This window comes from Bombina bombina, chromosome 6 (assembly GCF_027579735.1).
Source record: "Bombina bombina isolate aBomBom1 chromosome 6, aBomBom1.pri, whole genome shotgun sequence".
Lineage (NCBI taxonomy): Eukaryota > Metazoa > Chordata > Amphibia > Anura > Bombinatoridae > Bombina > Bombina bombina.
The window spans coordinates 273,578,591-273,600,353 of NC_069504.1; the positions used below are offsets into that span (position 1 = coordinate 273,578,591).

The 21,763-nt window shown below is 36.7% G+C and overlaps 1 protein-coding gene across 3 annotated transcripts in view; it reads right to left on the reverse strand.

Moving 5' to 3' along the window:
• Positions 1–21,763, reverse strand: part of LOC128662856 (adipocyte plasma membrane-associated protein) — a 284,431-nt gene that overhangs the window by 156,492 nt on the left and 106,176 nt on the right. For all 3 annotated transcript variants that reach the window (XM_053716861.1, XM_053716862.1, XM_053716860.1), the window contains exon 5: positions 4,006–4,155. In XM_053716861.1, the coding sequence (XP_053572836.1) occupies positions 4,006–4,155 (150 nt within the window). The remainder of the gene's footprint in view (positions 1–4,005; positions 4,156–21,763) is intronic.

The following is a 21,763-nucleotide window of genomic DNA, read 5'->3' on the forward strand; positions in this document are numbered from 1 at the left end:
GCTTGAGAAGTATTACCCTCTTGCTTAGAGGACGTAGCACCTCGGGCTGGTCCGTTTCTACGAAAGGGACGAAAATTAGGTTTATTTTTTGCCTTGAAAGGCCGATCCTGAGGAAGGGCGTGGCCCTTACCCCCAGTGATATCAGAGATAATCTCTTTCAAGTCAGGGCCAAACAGCGTTTTCCCCTTGAAAGGAATGTTAAGTAGCTTGTTCTTGGAAGACGCATCAGCCGACCAAGATTTCAACCAAAGCGCTCTGCGCGCCACAATAGCAAACCCAGAATTCTTAGCCGCTAACCTAGCCAATTGCAAAGTGGCGTCTAGGGTGAAAGAATTAGCCAATTTGAGAGCATTGATTCTGTCCATAATCTCCTCATAAGGAGGAGAATCACTATCGACCGCCTTTATCAGCTCATCGAACCAGAAACATGCGGCTGTAGCGACAGGGACAATGCATGCAATTGGTTGTAGAAGGTAACCCTGCTGAACAAACATCTTTTTAAGCAAACCTTCTAATTTTTTATCCATAGGATCTTTGAAAGCACAACTATCCTCTATGGGTATAGTGGTGCGTTTGTTTAAAGTGGAAACCGCTCCCTCGACCTTGGGGACTGTCTGCCATAAGTCCTTTCTGGGGTCGACCAAAGGAAACAATTTTTTTTAAATATGGGGGGAGGGACGAAAGGAATACCGGGCCTTTCCCATTCTTTATTAACAATGTCCGCCACCCGCTTGGGTATAGGAAAAGCTTCTGGGAGCCCCGGCACCTCTAGGAACTTGTCCATTTTACATAGTTTCTCTGGGATGACCAACTTGTCACAATCATCCAGAGTGGATAATACCTCCTTAAGCAGAATGCGGAGATGTTCCAACTTAAATTTAAAAGCAATCACATCAGGTTCAGCCTGTTGAGAAATGTTCCCTGAATCAGTAATTTCTCCCTCAGACAAAACCTCCCTGGCCCCATCAGACTGGGTTAGGGGCCCTTCAGAGATATTAGTATCAGAGTTGCCATGCTCTTCAGTATCTAAAACAGAGCAGCCGCGCTTACGCTGACAAGTGTTCATTTGGGCTAAAATGTTTTTGACAGAATTATCCATTACAGCCGTTAATTGTTGCATAGTAAGGAGTATTGGCGCGCTAGATGTACTAGGGGCCTCCTGAGTGGGCAAGACTCGTGTAGACGAAGGAGGGAATGATGCAGTACCATGCTTACTCCCCTCACTTGAGGAATCATCTTGGGCATCATTGTCATTATCACATAAATCACATTTATTTAAATGAATAGGAATTCTGGCTTCCCCACATTCAGAACACAGTCTATCTGGTAGTTCAGACATGTTAAACAGGCATAAACTTGATAACAAAGTACAAAAACGTTTTAAAATAAAACCGTTACTGTCACTTTAAATATTAAACTGAACACACTTTATTACTGCAATTGCGAAAAAACATGAAGGAATTGTGCAAAATTCACCAAATTTTCACCACAGTGTCTTAAAGCCTTAAAAGTATTGCACACCAAATTTGGAAGCTTTAACCCTTAAAATAACGGAACCAGAGCCGTTTTAAACTTTAACCCCTTTACAGTCCCTGGTATCTGCTTTGCTGAGACCCAACCAAGCCCAAAGGGGAATACGATACCAAATGACGCCTTCAGAAAGTCTTTTCTAAGTATCAGAGCTCCTCACACATGCGACTGCATGCCATGCTTCTCAAAAACAAGTGCGCCACACCGGCGCGAAAATGAGGCTCTGCTTATGCTTTGGGAAAGCCCCTAAGGAAAAAGGTGTCTAATACAGTGCCTGCCGATATTCTTATATCAAATACCCAGATAAAATGATTCCTCAAGGCTAAATATGTGTTAATAATGAATCGATTTAGCCCAGAAAAGTCTACAGTCTTAATAAGCCCTTGTGAAGCCCTTATTTATGATCGTAATAAACATGGCTTACCGGATCCCATAGGGAAAATGACAGCTTCCAGCATTACATCGTCTTGTTAGAATGTGTCATACCTCAAGCAGCAAGAGACTGCATACTGTTCCCCCAACTGAAGTTAATAGCTCTCAACAGTCCTGTGTGGAACAGCCATGGATTTTAGTTACGGTTGCTAAAATCATTTTCCTCATACAAACAGAAATCTTCATCTCTTTTCTGTTTCTGAGTAAATAGTACATACCAGCACTATTTCAAAATAACAAACTCTTGATTGAATAATAAAAACTACAGTTAAACACTAAAAAACTCTAAGCCATCTCCGTGGAGATGTTGCCTGTACAACGGCAAAGAGAATGACTGGGGTAGGCGGAGCCTAGGAGGGATCATGTGACCAGCTTTGCTGGGCTCTTTGCCATTTCCTGTTGGGGAGGAGAATATCCCACAAGTAAGGATGACGCCGTGGACCGGACACACCTATGTTGGAGAAAGAGATGTCTTTTCTAATTGTGTCAATTTTATTTTTTAAGTTATAAGCAATACTCTCAGTAGTGAGTTTGGTACTGGGTGGAGGTGGAAGCGGACATAGAAGGGAGTTAAGGGTTGAAAACAGTTTGGATGTGTGAGTTGACATGAGGGAGGAGAAATAGACTTGTTTGGCTAGACTGACGGCAGAGTTGTATGATCTGAGGAGGAATTTATAATGCAGGAAATCAGCATGGGAGTGTGATTTTCTCCACTAACTTTTAGCACTCCGTGAACATCGCTGAAGTTAGCGTTTGTCGTCAAGTACATGATGCATGGCGAACAGAGGAGGATGCAGCTTTGTCAAGTGTTTATTTTAGTGCAGAAATATTCTATAAGGCCACAAGGTCTGGGCAAGAGAGAAATATAGTGCTGGAGAGTAAAAGTTTTAGTTGAGCAGAAAAGGCTGTAAGATCCAAGTCATTTAAATTCCTATAAGGTAGCCGTTTTTGGGGGGCTTGTGGGGATGCTGCAGTTTAAGTAAGAGACAAAGTTAGTAGATGGTCATCAGAGAGAGGAAAGGGGAAGTTAGAGAACTTAGAAATTGCACAGAGCTTGGTGAAGACCAGGTCCTCTGTGTTGCCTTCACAGTGGGTTGGAGATGTTTTCCACTGGGAAAGGCCAAAATAAGTGGTAATAGATGAGGCAGCAGGCATGTTAGAATTGTTATTGTGTATGTTGAAGTCACCTAAGATAAGAGTTGGGGCGTTATAAGATAGGAAGTGTGGGAGCCAAAAAGTAGTCTAGAAATTGTCATGCAGGACAAAGAGGACAATAGATAACAGCAACACGGAGAGTTACAGGAGAGAAGAGGCAGATAGCATAAAGATGAAAAGAAGGAGAGGTGGATGAAGGAATACAGTGGAAGGTACAGTATGAAGACAGAAGAATGCCTACTCCCCCTCCTTGTCTGTCTCCTGGCCTGGGAGTGTGACTGAAGTGCAAAATAAGAAATGTCACTTTTTTTTATAAAACATTTTTACAAAAATTTTTATTAAACGAGACATGAAACCCGAAATTTCTTTCATGATTTAGACACAAAATACAATTTTAAACAACCGTAGAATTTACTTCTATTATCTAATTTGCTTTGTTTTCATGGTATCCTTTGCTAAAAAGCATACCTAGGTAGACTCAGGAGCAGAAATGCACTACTGGGAGCTAGCGGCTGATTAGTGGCTGCACATTTATGCCTCGTTAATGGTTCATCTGATGTGTTCAGCTAGCTACCAGTAATGCAATACTGCTTCCTCAACAAAGCAAATTTGATAATAGAAGTAAATCACTCTATCTGAATCATGAAGAAAAAAATTGGAGTTCATGTCCCTTTAAATGACAATATAAACTTTCATGTGGTTTACACAAAAGATTGCAGTGTAATACGCAGTGCAATACGCAGCCATTTGCATCAATTACAGGACTCCTAGTGATATTATATAATCTAATAATGATTATATTATCTAATAATATGAGTGGTTATATATATGGAGCTATTGTTTATTTGTACTAATGCTCTCAAAGTTCAGTATTCTAATATTTTTTACCGTCTTCATTAGAAACCAAAAGGGTTTTCTCTCCAGTTTGTGGGTGGACTTTAAAGAGTCCAAAATATGAATCTACAACAATGAGATGTCCACTACGATCCATCCGAACACCGTGTGGCCGACCACACACCGGCTCAAAGTCCGAAGTCCCTGGAGAAGACATTTAAAATAAATAAATAAAAAAAAAGAGATCATAAAAATAATAATAATTCTATACATTATTCACATTTGTTTTGTTTTAGTGCAAAAGACAAAATTCAAAGTAAAAAAGGTAATATTGCGAAAACAACAACTACTCTTGGATTGTAGTCTAAAATAAAAAATGTACAAATAGAGCACATTCATTTTACTTATTTTTTGTGGAATGAGAAAGGTTTTTTTTTTAGTTTAGGGTTTCCAAACAATCGAATGAAATAGGATGCAAAATAGAATGCATCAAGCAAAATATTTTGATGGTTGGAAAATAAATGGAAAGAGACTGATCAAGAAACACCACAGCATTTACTAGAATTACATGGGTGCCTGCCTGATGCAGAATGTGGGCATGATGGCTACATTTATAAAATATATAAATATTTTTTTGTAGTGAAATCAAAATAAAACTGTATTTAAAATAAAGCAACTATATGAACTCAAGATGAAGGGTAAGATTCAGGAGTGATTTGCAGAAATGGGTGGCTGATTAATGGAATCTTCCATTAGAGGTAGTAACGACAAACACTGTGAAGACTTCAAGAATGTCTGGGATAAGGAAAAGGTTATCCTGCGCACACTAAATAGCAAATATGGGCCCATGGTGTCACTATATGTGACTGTTTTTTTATCACCACTAATAAAGGTCTATTTGGAGTTACTGCTTGTTCTACAGTAGAATGTTGTAGAGTCAATGATTATCTCTCCGTGGAAAAACACGATTTTATGAGTTGAAATACAGGAAATTAGGACAAAACCAACAAGTACACTATACATTTTTTTCACTACCTATAATTAAACATTCTGGCCTAGATTTGGAGTTCGGTGGTAAAAGGGCTGTTAACGCCACGCGTGTTTATGTCTAACGCACGGCATTGTTTGACTCCGGTATTTAGAGTTAAAATAAGACCATCTAACGATGCTCCTAACGCGTGTATGTCACACGCGTAATACTGCCCGCGTAAGACAGTCTCCCATAGAGATCAATGGGAAAGCAAAAAAATAGCTTTTTTCACCTAACACTCGATCTCGCGAGAATACGCACAGCTCAGTCATATGACGCATACCACATCATGCACAACAATAACACGCCGCAAATGTCACAACAACAATCAATCAACAAATCACACAAGCATTACACATTCACAAGCGGGGGATGTTTTAATAAAATTTTATACGGGGAATACGCATATACTTTAAGATGCGGAAAATCGCTAAATAACAACAAGGATTAAAAATGATATACATACACTAGAAAAAAGATCGTATTCAATATCACTATATATTAGGACAAACATACATATACAACACTTCACAAAGAACACACCATCGCAAAATCACATTTAAAAAGAATACTATTGGACAATGTTAGAGAAAACGACCACTATGACATCATCGCATTCTACACATTCCACAAATACCAACTCAAAATGAGCATGCGCAAATTCACACACCTAATACACATTGCAATAATATTAATTGCTAATAAAGCACACCTGAACACTATTTACAACGCAAATAGGTACATCATTAAATATTTACACAGGGTATATAAGCACCACACAAGCATGGCTTCTTTGACTGTGTTGCTGTTGGGTCTTTGGAGATTGGAGGTTTAAGAATAGAGAGTTTGCGAATTTTTGAGAGTTAGTGTTAGCGTGAGAGAGTCAGTTGGTAGTGTTAGCGTGAGAGAGTGAGTGAGTTAGTGGTAGTTAGTGGGAGTGGGAGAGAGTCTGTTAGTGGGAGCGTGAGTGAGTTAGTGGGAGTTATTAGTGAGAGTTGTTAGTGGGAGCGTCAGTTAGTGGTAGTTAGTGAGCGTTAGTGGGAGTGTTTGTTAGTGAGAATTAGAAGTAGTGTGAGTTAGCGAGCGAGTGATTTTTCTGTACACTTAACACATTTACACGCAAACACATTCAATACATACATACACTTATCAATAACACTACATACACTCCATACCCACTACCCCCTCATACTACACTCCATACCCCATTCCTTGTAGTCCCATTCCCTTTCATCCCATTTACTCTTATCCCATACCCCATACCCATCCCATACCCATCCCCTAGTTACATTTAGTTTACATATCCTCCTTTTATTCTTATTCTTTTCGTTTATTTAAAGACTCCTTACCCTCTTTGTTTTTTACATCCCTCTCACACTTTAAGCACCTTTTTTGTCTTTTTAGTTCTTTATTTTGACCCCCTTTAATTTCATCACACTCACTTTTTGTTTGATTATTTGGGGTTTAGTTTAGGGAAGAGATGGAGGCCAGGCAGGGGACAGGTAGAGGGGGGAGTAGAGGGAGGGGGAGAGGAACAGGGCAGGAAGGGGGGCAGGAAGCGGGGGTGGAAGCGGTGGGTGGACCCAGCCACTTGGTTCAAGATGACCAAGTGGCTGGGCCCAGTGGCGGTCAGAGTAGGGCTTCACAGTCCGGGAAACAGAGGGCATCATCACAGGGGAAGGCCAAGGCGACTAGGGAGGCGAGGTTTTCGATGGAGGAGAAGGAGGCCCTCGTAGAGGCCTATATGGCCAGGCATAGGATGCTGCAGCACCAAAAGACCACCCCGACTGACAGGAGGAGGCTCTGGAACGAGATTAGGAATGCAGTCAATGCATTGGGTGGCCGGAACCGCGATATGGATTCTATCAAACATCGGTACCGGGACTGTAAACTTGAACTGAAAAAAAAGTTAAGCCTGGAGGCCCGACATGCCGCAGGGACCGGTGGCGGCCCTGCCATTGAAATGGACTACTGCCGATGGGAGGAAATGTTGCGTCCCAGCATCTCCGAGGTGGAAGTAGTCGGTATCGGAGGAATCGATACCGGGAACCTGCCACTCTCATCTGACGGTAAGCTTATTGAACAATAATTTCACATACAAATGTATTTCAAGGGACACTATACGCAAACATTTACTTTCATGATTGAGGTAGCGAATACAATTTGACAAAACATTCAAATGTACTTATATTACCTCATTTGATTCATTCTTGAGATATATTTTAATGAAGAAATAGCCATGCACACGGTGAAACAATCACAGGAGGCAGCTATATTCAGCTAACAATCAGCATCTTATAAGCATATTTAGATATGCTTTTCAGCAAAGAATATCCAGAGAATGAAGCGAATTAGATAAGAAAAGTACATTCGAAAGTTGATACAAAATGTATGCTTCTAAATCATGAAAGATAAAACATTGGGTTTCATGTGTTAAGGATCAGATTAATGCTATAACGTTGTTTACACGCATTCTATTACTTTGCGGTTACATCAGTATCTAGGCTATAGGTTAGGTGTGCATTTAAACAGACTGAAAAAAAAAGCAAAAACATTCACATTGACCAGAGATATCACAAACACGGTTTAGAAAAAGCGGAAATAGTATTGATTGTTTGTTAGATTTCAAAGTGGATTAATGATTCTGCATTTGTAATTGTATCGTAAGCTAAGTCATTTAAACCTTTATTTGCAAATATGCTAATATATACATTTTTTTTTTCATTTTTTTTTTATATACAGAGTCTGGGGACGAGGCAGCACAGCCTCCTGCATCTCCCCGGGATGAGAGTGGTGGTGAGGAATTTCCACTTCGGAGGGAAGAGGCCCCCCGTGACGAACAGCGCACGGGAGATGATCAAGAGGCCCCGGAAGCACAGGAGGAACCCGCGGAACCCGCGGAACCCGAGGTCCCTCAAAGACCCGCACTCCGCCGTGCACGGGCACCCCGCCGTGCACGGGTTCAACATGCACAACAAGAGGAAATAGCGGAGGTGCGGGTTCTACTGGAGTACATAGACCAGATGCGTACCTCCCGGATAGAAAATATAGAAGGACGACACAGAATACTTGATGGCCAAAATCAGATTATTCAAGACCAAAATGAAATCATCAACATACTGAATAGAATAGAAGAAGGCCAAACAAGAATATTTAATCTTCATCAACAAATGTTCACTTTTTTCCGGGAGGCGCATGCTGGTCTACCTCCTGTTGCTGTGCCTCTTGTTGCTGGGCCTCTTGCTGCTGGGCCATCTCCTCCTGCCGGCCCATCTCATCCTCCTCAGCCATCTACTCCTCCTCCTCAGCCATCTACTCCTCCTCCTCCTCCTCAGCCATCTACTCATCCTCCTCAGCCATCTACTCATCCTCCTCAGCCATCTTCTCCTCCCCAGCCATCTACTCCTCACCTTGGTCGTCCCAGTACTCTTCCTTCCACTCCTCCCACAACAGCTCCAAGGAGGACTCTTCAGAGTCGGCAGTTGCCTCTCCCAGAGCCTCAGCCCCGTGGGAAGAGGGGAAGGAAGAGGAAGTAAGTATTTTTTTCATCTTCACTGCTTTTTTTAATTTAATGTGTAATGGATAGGTATGTGATGATGTGGTTTTCATACACTTGTGGACCACACTCTGTATATAATCGACTTCTATGGGGCCGGGTCCATGGAGGCAGATTGTTTGCAGAGTGTGGGTTATAAGTGTGTGAAAACCACATCATCACATACCTATCCTTGTTCATGATATTGATTGGTTTCTGTGATGTGATGTCCAAACTGTTTCCCCAATCGCTAACTCAATTACCATAACAATTTTCCATGATGGCATATTACTGTTTGAATGCCAATAACACAGCTTAAAGGGACAGTCAGAAAATTATTGATTACAAAGAAAACACTGTATTACGCATTATAAAGTTTGAAACAACAAAACATGGAGAAATACATGTGTGACTTATGTGCTTACCCTTGTATCTATGACTATGAAAAATGACCACTTATTTGTTGTTCTGACATAACAACATTTTAGATATCAATGATCAATACATGGTCAATAATATGCTGTATGAGCCCAAGGTTTTACATATACAAATGCTATCAAAATGCCCTCTAGTGCTCAAATTGTATAATGATTACAAGCACTCTTCAAGATGGAAGAAATGAGCACACCAACCTCATAAGTTTAGATAGCAAATTTAAATAAACCCAGACAAATGTTCAATTGTTGAGAAACATTTGATATCCTTGATATTACAGAATTGACTTTTAGAATAATGACAGACATTATATATTTTCTAAACTGTCCCTTTAACAACATTACATATGCTAACACATATTTTAAACTTGTTGGTATATCTACATGTACTTTGTCAAATAAAAAAAAATTGAAATCACATTTATATTGACGTGTTAAATAAAGTCTATTTTCTTTAAGAGACATTATTGTGTTAATATTTTATTGTAAAGACATTTTTATTTAACAATGAATATGGTTTAAAGTCCTTTTAGGAGGGGGGGGGGGTGAAAATATGCTAACAATAATATATTTGAAGATTAAACTATGTGGATCTCATACATGATACAAAAAACAACATTTGCATTCAAGGGACAGTATCCTATATTTTTAACATAACTGTATGTAATAGACACTACTACAAACAACAAGATTAACATATACTGATATCAATCTTAAAAAGCTTCAAACACTTGAAAATAAAATAGGGTTAGCTATATTGAAAATATAGACGAAACCCCCATTACAACCGTAAAACAACACCATCATTAACATATGAAAAGACCCTTTACACAAACTGGAGAAAGCTGGAGAATGTACTCACATGAAACTCAGAGGCTTTGCGAGGAGTAAGAAAATTACTTACATTTTCTTAGAACAGAAGAAAAAATAAACGTATTGGTTAAACAATGGACTATCTAACTAGAGACAAAATCCAAGCTTTTGATTTATAATGTGAGTGTCTAATGAACCTTTAATAAAATATACAACGAAATTACATTTAGAAGAAGTCGGCATCATATATTTAGCATATGATAAAGATAAATGCATATTGATTACTTTATTCAAACACAATAGCGCTTATTTATTAATTAGATATATTCAACATTAAACACAACATTAATTTTTTAAGAAAAAGGAGCATATTGTTGACAAACATATTAAACATGGACTGTAGAGATTTGCACTTGCCTAGAAATATCCTATGCATGAAAACATTTTTCTTTAGTTCGTTGATTCAACCAGACATACAGCAAAAGAGAATGTGGTGGTCTTTATCAGCTACGGGTCAACAATGTAACATGATGCAAATAATACATATTCGCAAGCTTTTTAAAATTGGATGCAGTCACAAACGTTTTTAACGTGCACAAATATTGCGGGACTAGGTAATCCAATCATACGTTTTTTTACCTTTACATGTGCCGTCTTAACATCGCGCTTCCTTGATCACGTAAGAACGCCATCCAATGAAAGGCACATTATTGATCACGTAAGAACGCCCAAAATAAAAGGCGCATCCTTGATCGCGTCAAAACGCAATCCAATAAAAGGCATATTCCTGATCACGTAAGAACGTCAGTCAATACAAGGAATCATTGGACAGCCTGGCAGGTGACGTCTTAAGCAACATGGCGCATCCGAGATCGCTGAAAAACCGCTGACAATACAAGGACTCAGTGACAGCTTGGCATATCACTAAGAAACTTATTTATATTTTAGGAACTAGTATGTGTGTAGATTGCTATCTAGGAATGACAACAAATCCTGAATCATCTTTTCGGACTTGACTGTACCTTGAACTATAGCTATGGTGTATATCTTTAACATTTAAAAGATACACATGAGAAATACATATGCCATTGATGTTTTAAGATATGTTTGGATTGTTGTTGAATAACAATAGTTATACATGTATTGATTAAACGTGTCATTTATTCAGGTTTAATTATTGTCAGCCTACCTATAGCCATATATGGGAGGAGATGTATTTTGTTAACATATTAGTTAACTAATATTCATCATCTAAATTATTTGCATTACACACAGAGATTTATTTGGTTACACCTTTACACTAATATAGATTTGAAAATGAAATACAGGTGCTGTCAACATTACAATAAGATTGTTTATTAATAAAATTATATGTCTTTGTTCTTGTAAAAAGGACAAAAACGCTTTACAAATGGAAATACATTCATTAACAATTGTGATCAACATCACTTAAAGGGACATTATTTTGTTTTTAAAAAGAGCATACACATAGTCAATACTATTTCAATAAAATGAAGACTTTACAGGGATTATATCATTTTATCAATACTCAGATCATTTGGTAAAGGTGCATCAATTCATGCAGACTTTCTAAATACACACATGGATCTGAACATTTAAATATACATATATACACAAATACCAATCTATATATACATATATAAAGAAATTACTCTGCTAATCATAATCAGGCAATGATAGAGCTAAGAGAAAATAATATAAAGACAAATAATAAGATTACATTGGAGATGTTAATCTTAAAGTCATTTACTATTGTCTTACATATATGATTTCAGTATAACAAATATATTTGGTAGGTCCCTTTAAGGATCAACAACATAAACTAGAGCTTTCAAAAAATAACAGGAAGAATGAGGACAATTATTTGTGAAATAAAATGTATTTTATTAGTATGTAAGAAAACATACACAACGTTTATAAATAATCTTGTAAAAATAAGGAATCTATGAGCCATATGACAAGGTAACACAGTGCATCACAGTCCATGAAGAGAGTTGCCAAGGGCCAGCATAGCCCCATTGGAGACACATGGCAAGGTAACACAGTGCATCACAGTCCATGAAGAGAGTTGCCAAGGGCCAGCATAGCCCCATTGGAGACATATGACAAGGTAACACAGTGCATCACAGTCCATGAAGAGAGTTGCCAAGAGCCAGCATAGCCCCATTGGAGACACATGGCAAGGTAACACAGTGCATCACAGTCCATGAAGAGAGTTGCCAAGGGCCAGCATAGCCCCATTGGAGACATATGACAAGGTAACACAGTGCATCACAGTCCATGAAGAGAGTTGCCAAGAGCCAGCATAGCCCCATTGGAGACACATGGCAAGGTAACACAGTGCATCACAGTCCATGAAGAGAGTTGCCAAGAGCCAGCATAGCCCCATTGGAGACACATGGCAAGGTAACACAGTGCATCACAGTCCATGAAGAGAGTTGCCAAGGGCCAGCATAGCCCCATTGGAGACACATGGCAAGGTAACACAGTGCATCACAGTCCATGAAGAGAGTTGCCAAGGGCCAGCATAGCCCCATTGGAGACATATGACAAGGTAACACAGTGCATCACAGTCCATGAAGAGAGTTGCCAAGAGCCAGCATAGCCCCATTGGAGACACATGGCAAGGTAACACAGTACATCACAGTCCATGAAGAGAGTTGCCAAGGGCCAGCATAGCCCCATTGGAGACACATGGCAAGGTAACACAGTGCATCACAGTCCATGAAGAGAGTTGCCAAGAGCCAGCATAGCCCCATTGGAGACACATGGCAAGGTAACACAGTGCATCACAGTCCATGAAGAGAGTTGCCAAGAGCCAGCATAGCCCCATTGGAGACACATGGCAAGGTAACACAGTGCATCACAGTCCATGAAGAGAGTTGCCAAGGGCCAGCATAGCCCCATTGGAGACATATGACAAGGTAAAAGAGTGCAACAGGCACAACAATAAACAGAAAAAAAGGCCAAATGGCAACACTAACAATAAAAATTCAACATGTGGACGGAGGATTCTTATCTGCCACCATGGAGCATATCCAGATCCTCCACTTACTGGTCATCCTCTTCATTGTCCTGTGCATGTCCAGCTCCAGATTCAGGCCTTGAACGTAATTGCATAATTTCACGCAGAGTCAAGTCCTGAACCCGGAGCTGGGCCTGCATGGTGTCGTTCATCCCTCTCAGGACAGCTGCGTTCCTCAACACGGCCTGCTCTACTCTTGCTATCCCTTCTAGCATGAGCCATGCTGAGTCACAGCCTAAAATAAAATAAAATTAAATATTAAGGATAATTACACAACAGACTAAAAATTTTAATACATACATTGTCATCATAAAGACAAATAATTATTTACATTAATTAGTTTACATTTATTCTTTACACATGAATTAGGTTATTCAGACAGACAGAAATCATTAAAGGGACATGTTACTCAAACATGTTGTCCCCTTTAATTGGTTTTAGATGATCCACTTATACAGCTTGAGTGTATCAAATCTTGTTAAAGGATTTACATTGTACTTACATCAGAAATTTAAAAATTAAATTTAGACTGTGGTAGGCACACCTATCCTTAAACATTTTTGCATTGAGGACAAGCTGTGTAAACATAGCAACCAGAAGAAATTACATTCCCACTGGGTTAGACAAGAGATAATGTATCCACATTTGTACATAAAATTTTGGATCCAAGTAGTGGTGATTGGTATATGTAGTGATATCCAATTAAAGGGACACTGAACCTAAATATTTAATGGACTCATTCAGATAGAGCATGACATGACAAATCTTTATAAATTACACATATTCATTATATGTTTTAATTCTCAAGCTATATTTTGAAAGCAAGAATGTTGCTTTTTATGGAAGCAAATATTTGTTTATCAACTTTGTTTGTGCATGCTGGTTGATGGATACATTCATCCAACAATAAAGAAATGATGGCCAGATTTATTTTATTGTTTAAACTAATTATAGTAATTACTTTTTTTACAAAAATATATCAAGAGAATGACGAATAATTAATAAGAGTATGAAATTATAAATTTGATTAACATTGCATGCTGGATTTGAATCACAATTTAACAAATTTAACTTCACTGTACCTTTAAGTATCTTATAAAGTGTATTTAGAATGATACTTACAGCTGTGCCTGGGAAGGACAATCTGACACCCAGGACAATGAAGGTTGAGACAGGGGGGAGGGATGGGATTGGCTTGGGGAGGGATGTGAATGACTTGGGGAGGGCTGAGCTGCCGCTCCGGGGTAGGCCGTACAGCTGGGGAGTGGGGAGTTTGGGTCTGGGCAGCTGTACGGGCCAGAATACGGGGAGAGCGGCGAAGGGGGGTGTATGGGCGTTTTTTGGGATGGACAGGATATGAAATATGTGAAGGGCTGGCAGTGGTCTGGGCATGGTCATGAGTTTGGTCATGGGCAGGGTTCTGGGTCTGTGCAGGGGTGTGGCCATGGTCAGGGGTGTGTGCCTGGGGAGGGGTCTGTGACTGGGCAGGGGCGGAAACCAGATGACCAGAAGTGGTGGATCCATCTGAAAATGTAAAGAAAATATATTAACATCTCATACATCCTGACATCAAATCAACGCATTTCAAATTGATTATGTTTTCAATATACTTCGAAGTGTGTTTGAATTTTTAAACAATTCTGAAATGAGGATATGGTATGTATATAGGCACTCAGATGAATATCAATGACTGTCTGTACAATTTGAACCTTATTATTGTTTTTTGGCATGGAATATGCATGTGACATAATGATAGCATGAATTAGAAATTTTTCAAAATAAATATACAAGCAGAATTTCATGCTGCCTGATATAGAAAGGGGGCAGTAGTGTATTTGAACAGACAAATAATATTCCTTTTTAAAGGGCAAAAGCTGTAGACTTTTAATGTCTTCAATAAAATGATTTCCAAAAAAAAAACATGTTGGAAACATGATAGATATATTTCACATACCATCAGACTCCAAGGCAGCCTCTTCCTCCTCCGTCCCACATGTGACAGCAATCTCTGTAAAACATAACATGTTGTGTACACGTTAAGATCAGATATTATAACATATGTTACTGTTGCTCAAATACGCACATCAATGTTGCATTAAAGATATACACACACAAATTTATGATTTACATCATTTTGATGGAGCATACAAATGACAATAGATTTGTTATTGTCAATGAATATTAATTTTAATGTATTGTTTGTATTAATGTTAAATTCATAAAAGCATAGTACATAGAACATTTAAGATTTCTCATGTGTGTATCACTTGATGACTGTTGTCAAAAAATCTAATGGAAACAAACATATGTTATACATCTTATGAATAACAAATGTGTAGACTAATAAAGTAGAAATTATTAATCGTTCAATATGAAAAATAAATTAATATATAATCAGAAGATAAATATTTTGAATTTTTATAATGTTATGCTTCATCAGAATCATGATCATAATATTGATTAGCAATACACCTTCAATTACATATAAATGAGTCAATGGACTTACCAGGAGACCGCAAAGGCGTCTCTATGTCACTGCTGGATTCCTGTGGGCTCACCACACCAACTCTCTCTATGAATGATATAGATATATATTATTAAACACATTTGGGATATCACTAAATCACATCTGTCTAGAATTTTAACATTAATCAACTTTAAAATGTGAAGAATAGAGCAGTCATTACACCAGAAAATGCTTGATTGAATCAAGGGGATTCTGTAAAAATATCTGTATTGAACATATGTTTAATGTCAGACTACATTAGACATCAAAGTCATCTCAGATGCTGCTATTGCATATCTAAATATACCCAATGATCAATGTTCTTAACCCTTTAAGGACACGCCTTTCACTTTGCTCAATTGTTTTATGACGGAATAATTCCGTCATATGTCCTTAAGAAGTTACAAGAATACACACAAACCACATATTGAGTAGCATCTGTTGACAAATCTAAACAAACACATGTGTCACATCGAGCCATTTTTGCAATGTACAGTAATCTTGTTTAGGACACAACACATATTTATCACAATACAAAACAAAATTGATTATTACAAATATGTAATCATGGTGCTGTTAGAGTATGCAGATATCTATAAAGTAACTCCAACAGAGAATGTGATTTATATATCAATAGTTTTTAATAAAAAGAATGTAAAGATGAATGAATCTATTTTGTCTTAAAGGGACACTGACATGATTAATTTAAATAATTGATTTCTATGTTCAAACTGTAAAAAATGATTTAACATTGACTCCTATTATAATTAGAATGTTGCTCGATATTAATCTTAAAGGCAGATAAGGAATATTGGATTCAATAAATATTGTTTGTTGAAGGTATCCACCAATCATCAATAAAAACCCAGGTTGGTCAACCAAAATTTAGATGCACATAAACGTACTTTCTTTATTTTACAATACATTTAGCAATAGAATATGTCACATATGATGATAGTATTATATTTTTGTGTTTATTAATATTGCATACTGTATCTGAATGACAATATTAATAATTGTAGCTCAGTATCCCTTTAATGTAAAATTAAATTGATTCCACAATGTTGTTGTTAATGAATTATCTACTCCATATGTTGATGTCATGAATGGTATTGAGCATGCAATTAAAATGTAATATGTTATTTAAGGATATCCGAATAATTATTTAATTTTCATCTATTAAATAGACATTACATCTAAATATTGAACAATGTGTATTTAGTATGTAATGTTCAGTCCATGTTTCTAAGACAAATGTCAATTAAAAAGAGACATACCATACTGTGACAAGCCCTGGCTTGAGGATCCAGCAGCCACATCCATATCTGTAATATATTAAATGAGGATTGCATATCATTAATACTAATCATGCCATGTTTAAAAAATTTACATTAATAACAAATCAATTGAAAAATATTAATCCTTTGGTAGTCCCATGAGTTAATAGTTTCCTCAATTAAATTAATTAAAAATATATCCTGGACTCTTATTTTCAATCAGTTGTGTTGTTTACTGTATCTTTAAGAATATCTGCTTGTTATTACATAATCATCAATTGATGGCCATATGTTATAATTGTTTTGTATTATTGGTTTTTTATTAGCTATAATATTGAAAATAAGAATACTGTATTCTTCACTAATCTAAGAATTCCCATTTAATTTTTAACAACATGTATAAAGCAATGCCACTTTCCGCAAACCCATGTTAACGTGGATGAGAAATGCCATTTTCGCGATCATTGCGCAATGATTCCAAGCGGAATTACGCATCCGTCATTTCACCAATATGTATAAAGCAATGCCACTTTCCGCAAACCCATGTTAACGTGGATGAGAAATTACATTTCCGCTCTGTGACGCATATTCTGTAGAGCACAAGAAACATCATTCCTATTTCATGTGTCAATAATCTAAAATCAGATATCTAAACATCATATGTAGTGTATGTTGTGAGATCTGTATAGGTTTAGTATCTGACTATATACACATTTTTGGATAATAAAAAAAATAAGAATATTATATGAAGTTGGATAATTACCTGGTTCAGATTCTCTATCATCTCCTCCCAGGCCACCGGACGGAGAAGCATCTGCCCTGTCCCCCGCGTCAGGACTTTCAGATCCCGCAGCTGGGAGGGAAGAAGAGGAGGCCGAGGATGGCGAGGATCTAAATCTTTTGGGGACCCGGAGATTGAGGAGCTCGCATAAAGTCACCTCATAAGGGAGTAGGTACAGTTTCCGCGGGGCCTCTCTTTTGCCACCTCTTTTACGGGCTTGTACCCAGTCCCTTATGAGGTTTACTTTTTTCGATAAACGCAACCTCATATCTCCGAATCTCCTCATGATCTGATCCTGGGTCCTCTGGACGTCACACACCAATCTAACCGCATTGGTGATAGACTCCCAGAGGGCCTTCTTAACGTGCGCATCTGTCAACCTCCTCTTGTTCCCAAACAGCTGGGGATAAAAGTCCTTGACGGCGTGGACCAGTGCAGCGCTCTCCTCCTTGGTGAACCTGGGAACTGACATGCCTGCCGAGTTGCGTATATATAATATATATTTAATATATAAAAACAAATACACCAGCAGGCATTAGAGAACTGACAAAGATGGCAACGTGTAATGGACTTTTATATGGTGAAGTAAACATGAGATGCACCATGGGACAATTTATCTGTACATCTGATTGGATAAAAGTTTGAAATATTGTTAGAATGTGTGTGAGACCATCCTGACTCAAGTTGTGTTTGTGTGATGAACTCTGATTGGCCGTTCCTTAATGTTTCATATCTTAGTAACTTCCTTACACATACCTCATGGTGGTGCTGTAACTTCATTTTTCATGTATACTTATTTGTAACTCATGGGCCTGTCATGCGGATATGTGTGACGCAGATTTAATATCCGTGATCCGTTAAATATTAATGATTAAATACTCTTTAAAATCTAATACTGTCACATTATTAATGTTGTCGACATTTCTCGGTTTAATAACGGTCTGTTTCTTTAATACAAATACACATTTCATATTGTATGTCTTTATTGTTCTTTAAATACATTTATTGTGAAGTATTGACATTGCTCTATTAAATGTCTTTATAATGCACATTGATTGTGTGCTATTGCGTGACATTAGACTCTAATGTTTAAAGATGCTAATCTGGTGTTTCAAGATGCGTTTCCCACGCAATATTTATTAATGTTAAAATTCAGGTTAGAATGTCAGTAACTTGGATAATCTGTTTATAAATATTAAACTACAGCTTTGTTATTCGCAAATAAACCTCGAGCTTGTATTTGTCTGAAGTGCTCATATATGTTATTGTGCAATGGCGTCTTTAGTTTTAAAGAGACATTACAAACAATTGTATCAAATGATCTGTAGAGATAGAAGATTGTTTAGACTTTAAAATGTGAATCATTTTCCATTAGTATTTAGATATCCTCAACATAAGAAATTTAAATGCACATGGTTGAGACAATCACATAAGGCATCTCTGTGCATCCACCAATCTTCATCTACTGAGCCGATCTCGATATGCTTTTCAAGCAAAGTATGTGAAGATATCAAGATAAGTAAATACACTCTTTAAATCTCTTAAAGGGACACTGTCCAAACAAATTTAGCATTGGTGATTGAGCATGAAATGTTAATCAACTTTATTCTTTAATCAGATTATCAAATTTTAACAGTTATCTTGTTATGTTTCTTTGCAAATCAATAATGATATTTTATATTACGGACAATTGTTTTATAAAAACATGGGTTGTCCTTGACGATTGTTGCATCAATTATTCCAAACAATCAAGTTCTGTCCAGAGTACTGAAGCAAATAAATTAGCTATTTACTGCCTTATTTTTAAAGTAATGATAGCAACATCACAATGAGCATTCATAATATGAGACAAGTTTTAAAGTTGATTCCAATAGAATACTCATTCAGAATGTATAAATCATTAATTTTTTAACTGTCTACCTTTAAGTATATTTTGAGTTCATGTCCCTTTAAATAAACATTTCACAATAATGCTTAAAATATCATAAACCTAGGCACCTTCCTTTTGCTAAATGAGTCTAACATATGAGTAAAGCAAATTAAGATTAAATTCTAGATTGTTTTACACACTGACTGAAATATATTTATTAAATGATGTCTTTTTTAGACTTCAGCGTAGAGGGACATTAAGCTATATGTTATGTATGCATTTTGTATAATATTCTTATATTTGAACAACTTAATATGTTTTGTTATTCAATCATTATATTGTAATTATATATATTCTTGGATTAAATACATCTCTACATAGGCTATTTTGATGCTGATTGTTGTTTGCATATAGATGCCTTATATCATTGACTAAGATATGTGCATTTTTTTTTTATAAAACAAGTATATTTAAAGACTGAATGTAATTCTATAGTACTTTCTAAATATGTTTAAATTCTTGTATGATATTTTTAAAAATCTATACAAAATATACTTTGTGATTGTCCCTTTAAGGACCCAAACATTTGGTATTTTTATTTAACATTGACAAAATAAACAAAAGGGGAATTTACATTCTATATAGATATTTGATGTCTAACCCAAGAGGTAAGATTGTAATAAATACATAATATTACTAAGTATAGTTAAATGACTCCACTAGAAAATTACATAGATTAACCTGGCATCCAATAACTAATTTTTAAAAATTATCAAGTTAAATGACCTACCATTCATAAATGTAATAATTTAAATAATTTCTATTAATTTTTTTAGATACCTAAGGAAGATACATGATCTTATACAATTATTTTTACATTCAACAACACTGTCACTTTCATGTAATTGAACCACTTCACCTTATTATATGTTAAAAAAATAAATATTTTACTACATATCCTAAATAATTGTAATATATACATTTTCAATATAAAAGCATTGAAGAATCTGACTCCCCAATTAATGTTATAAAATATATATTTATATTCTCGGAAGCATTTTATTTTCTAATATTAAAGCATTATTTTATCTTATGCATGTGCTTGTCAAATAGCCAACTACCAGTCATGGGAGTCCAAGTTTGATTTATTTACAGATTATATTGATATTTAGTAGAATCTGTTCAAAATAATGTATTTAATAATAAAATGTTTAGTATTAACATGTCAAAATATAATTAATCGAAAAAAATTAAATATTCCTGGAAGTCATCAGATGCCAATCTGAAAAGAAAAATAATAAAAATGGAACAAAGTTAATACACACGTTGTCAAATATTCATAAAATACATTTAAAATCATATGGTGTCTATGCTCTAACTTTGATCAACATTTTTTTTTTTTTTAAACCATTTATTTATGTCCAACAATGAGTACAAGTTCCATGAAAACAAGAAGCCATGATTTTAGAGTTCATAAACAACCAACAGACAAAAAAAAGAAAGACAATGGGAAGAAAATAATGATTATTAACCAAAATTATATATTACCCATCATGTGCACAATTGATAAAACCTAAGCCGTCTGCCTAATTTTTTATTACTCATTGTTGGAGTGTTTTATTTATAAGAATTGAGGAAAAGAGAAGAGGGAAAAGAAAAGAAAGAAGAAAAAAGAGAGGAAGAAAAGGAGAAAAGAAAAAAAAAAAAAAAAAAAAAAAAGGAGTCCCGGGTCTCTCATTCCCTCCCCAGTTCACCACATACCCAACACCACTAATTCCGAATTCTTAAATGGAGAGATTAAGTAATCGATTTCTCTCTCAGGGAAAATCTTAATAAATGGAGCCCACTTGTCAAAAAATTTCTTTACATCAGGTTCATTGTCTATGTTAGTGTTTTTCTGTTCTAAAACATATTGTTTCTTTAAATGATCCCTGATTTCAACAATGGTTGGCACCGACCTCATTTTCCATTTCTGGCAGAGCAGATATCTGGTAGCTAAGATAGATAGATTAACTAGTTTCTCATTAGGCTGTCGCCCTATTCCAGATTTCAGACAGAATACAATCTGGAACAGGGAGAGAGATATTTGTTCAATTTTAAGTTTACTTTTAAGCCAGTATTCCAGCTTGCTCCAAACATTGCTCACTCTAGGACATTGCCAGAACATATGAACTATGTCAGCAGCAAAATAAGAACATTTGGGACATTTATTAAATTGATGATTACGGACTCTGAGGCCTCTTTCCGGGGTGAAGTATGCCCTATGCAAGAGTTTTAAATGAGCATCACGCCAATTAAGGGAGGATGTTGTTTTTGTTACTTTATTAATTGACAATTGGATAGTTTCTGAGTCAATATTGCTGTATGGGATTAAGGTATCCCAGGACCCGGCCAGTTTTTCCAATATCGGGGTTGCTTTGGTAAGGTTCAATGAGTAGTAACATGGGGCAATAGACATGGAAGAATTTTTAGTTATCATTAACCAGGTTTCTAAACTTCCCAAGGACCAATTCCATCCGA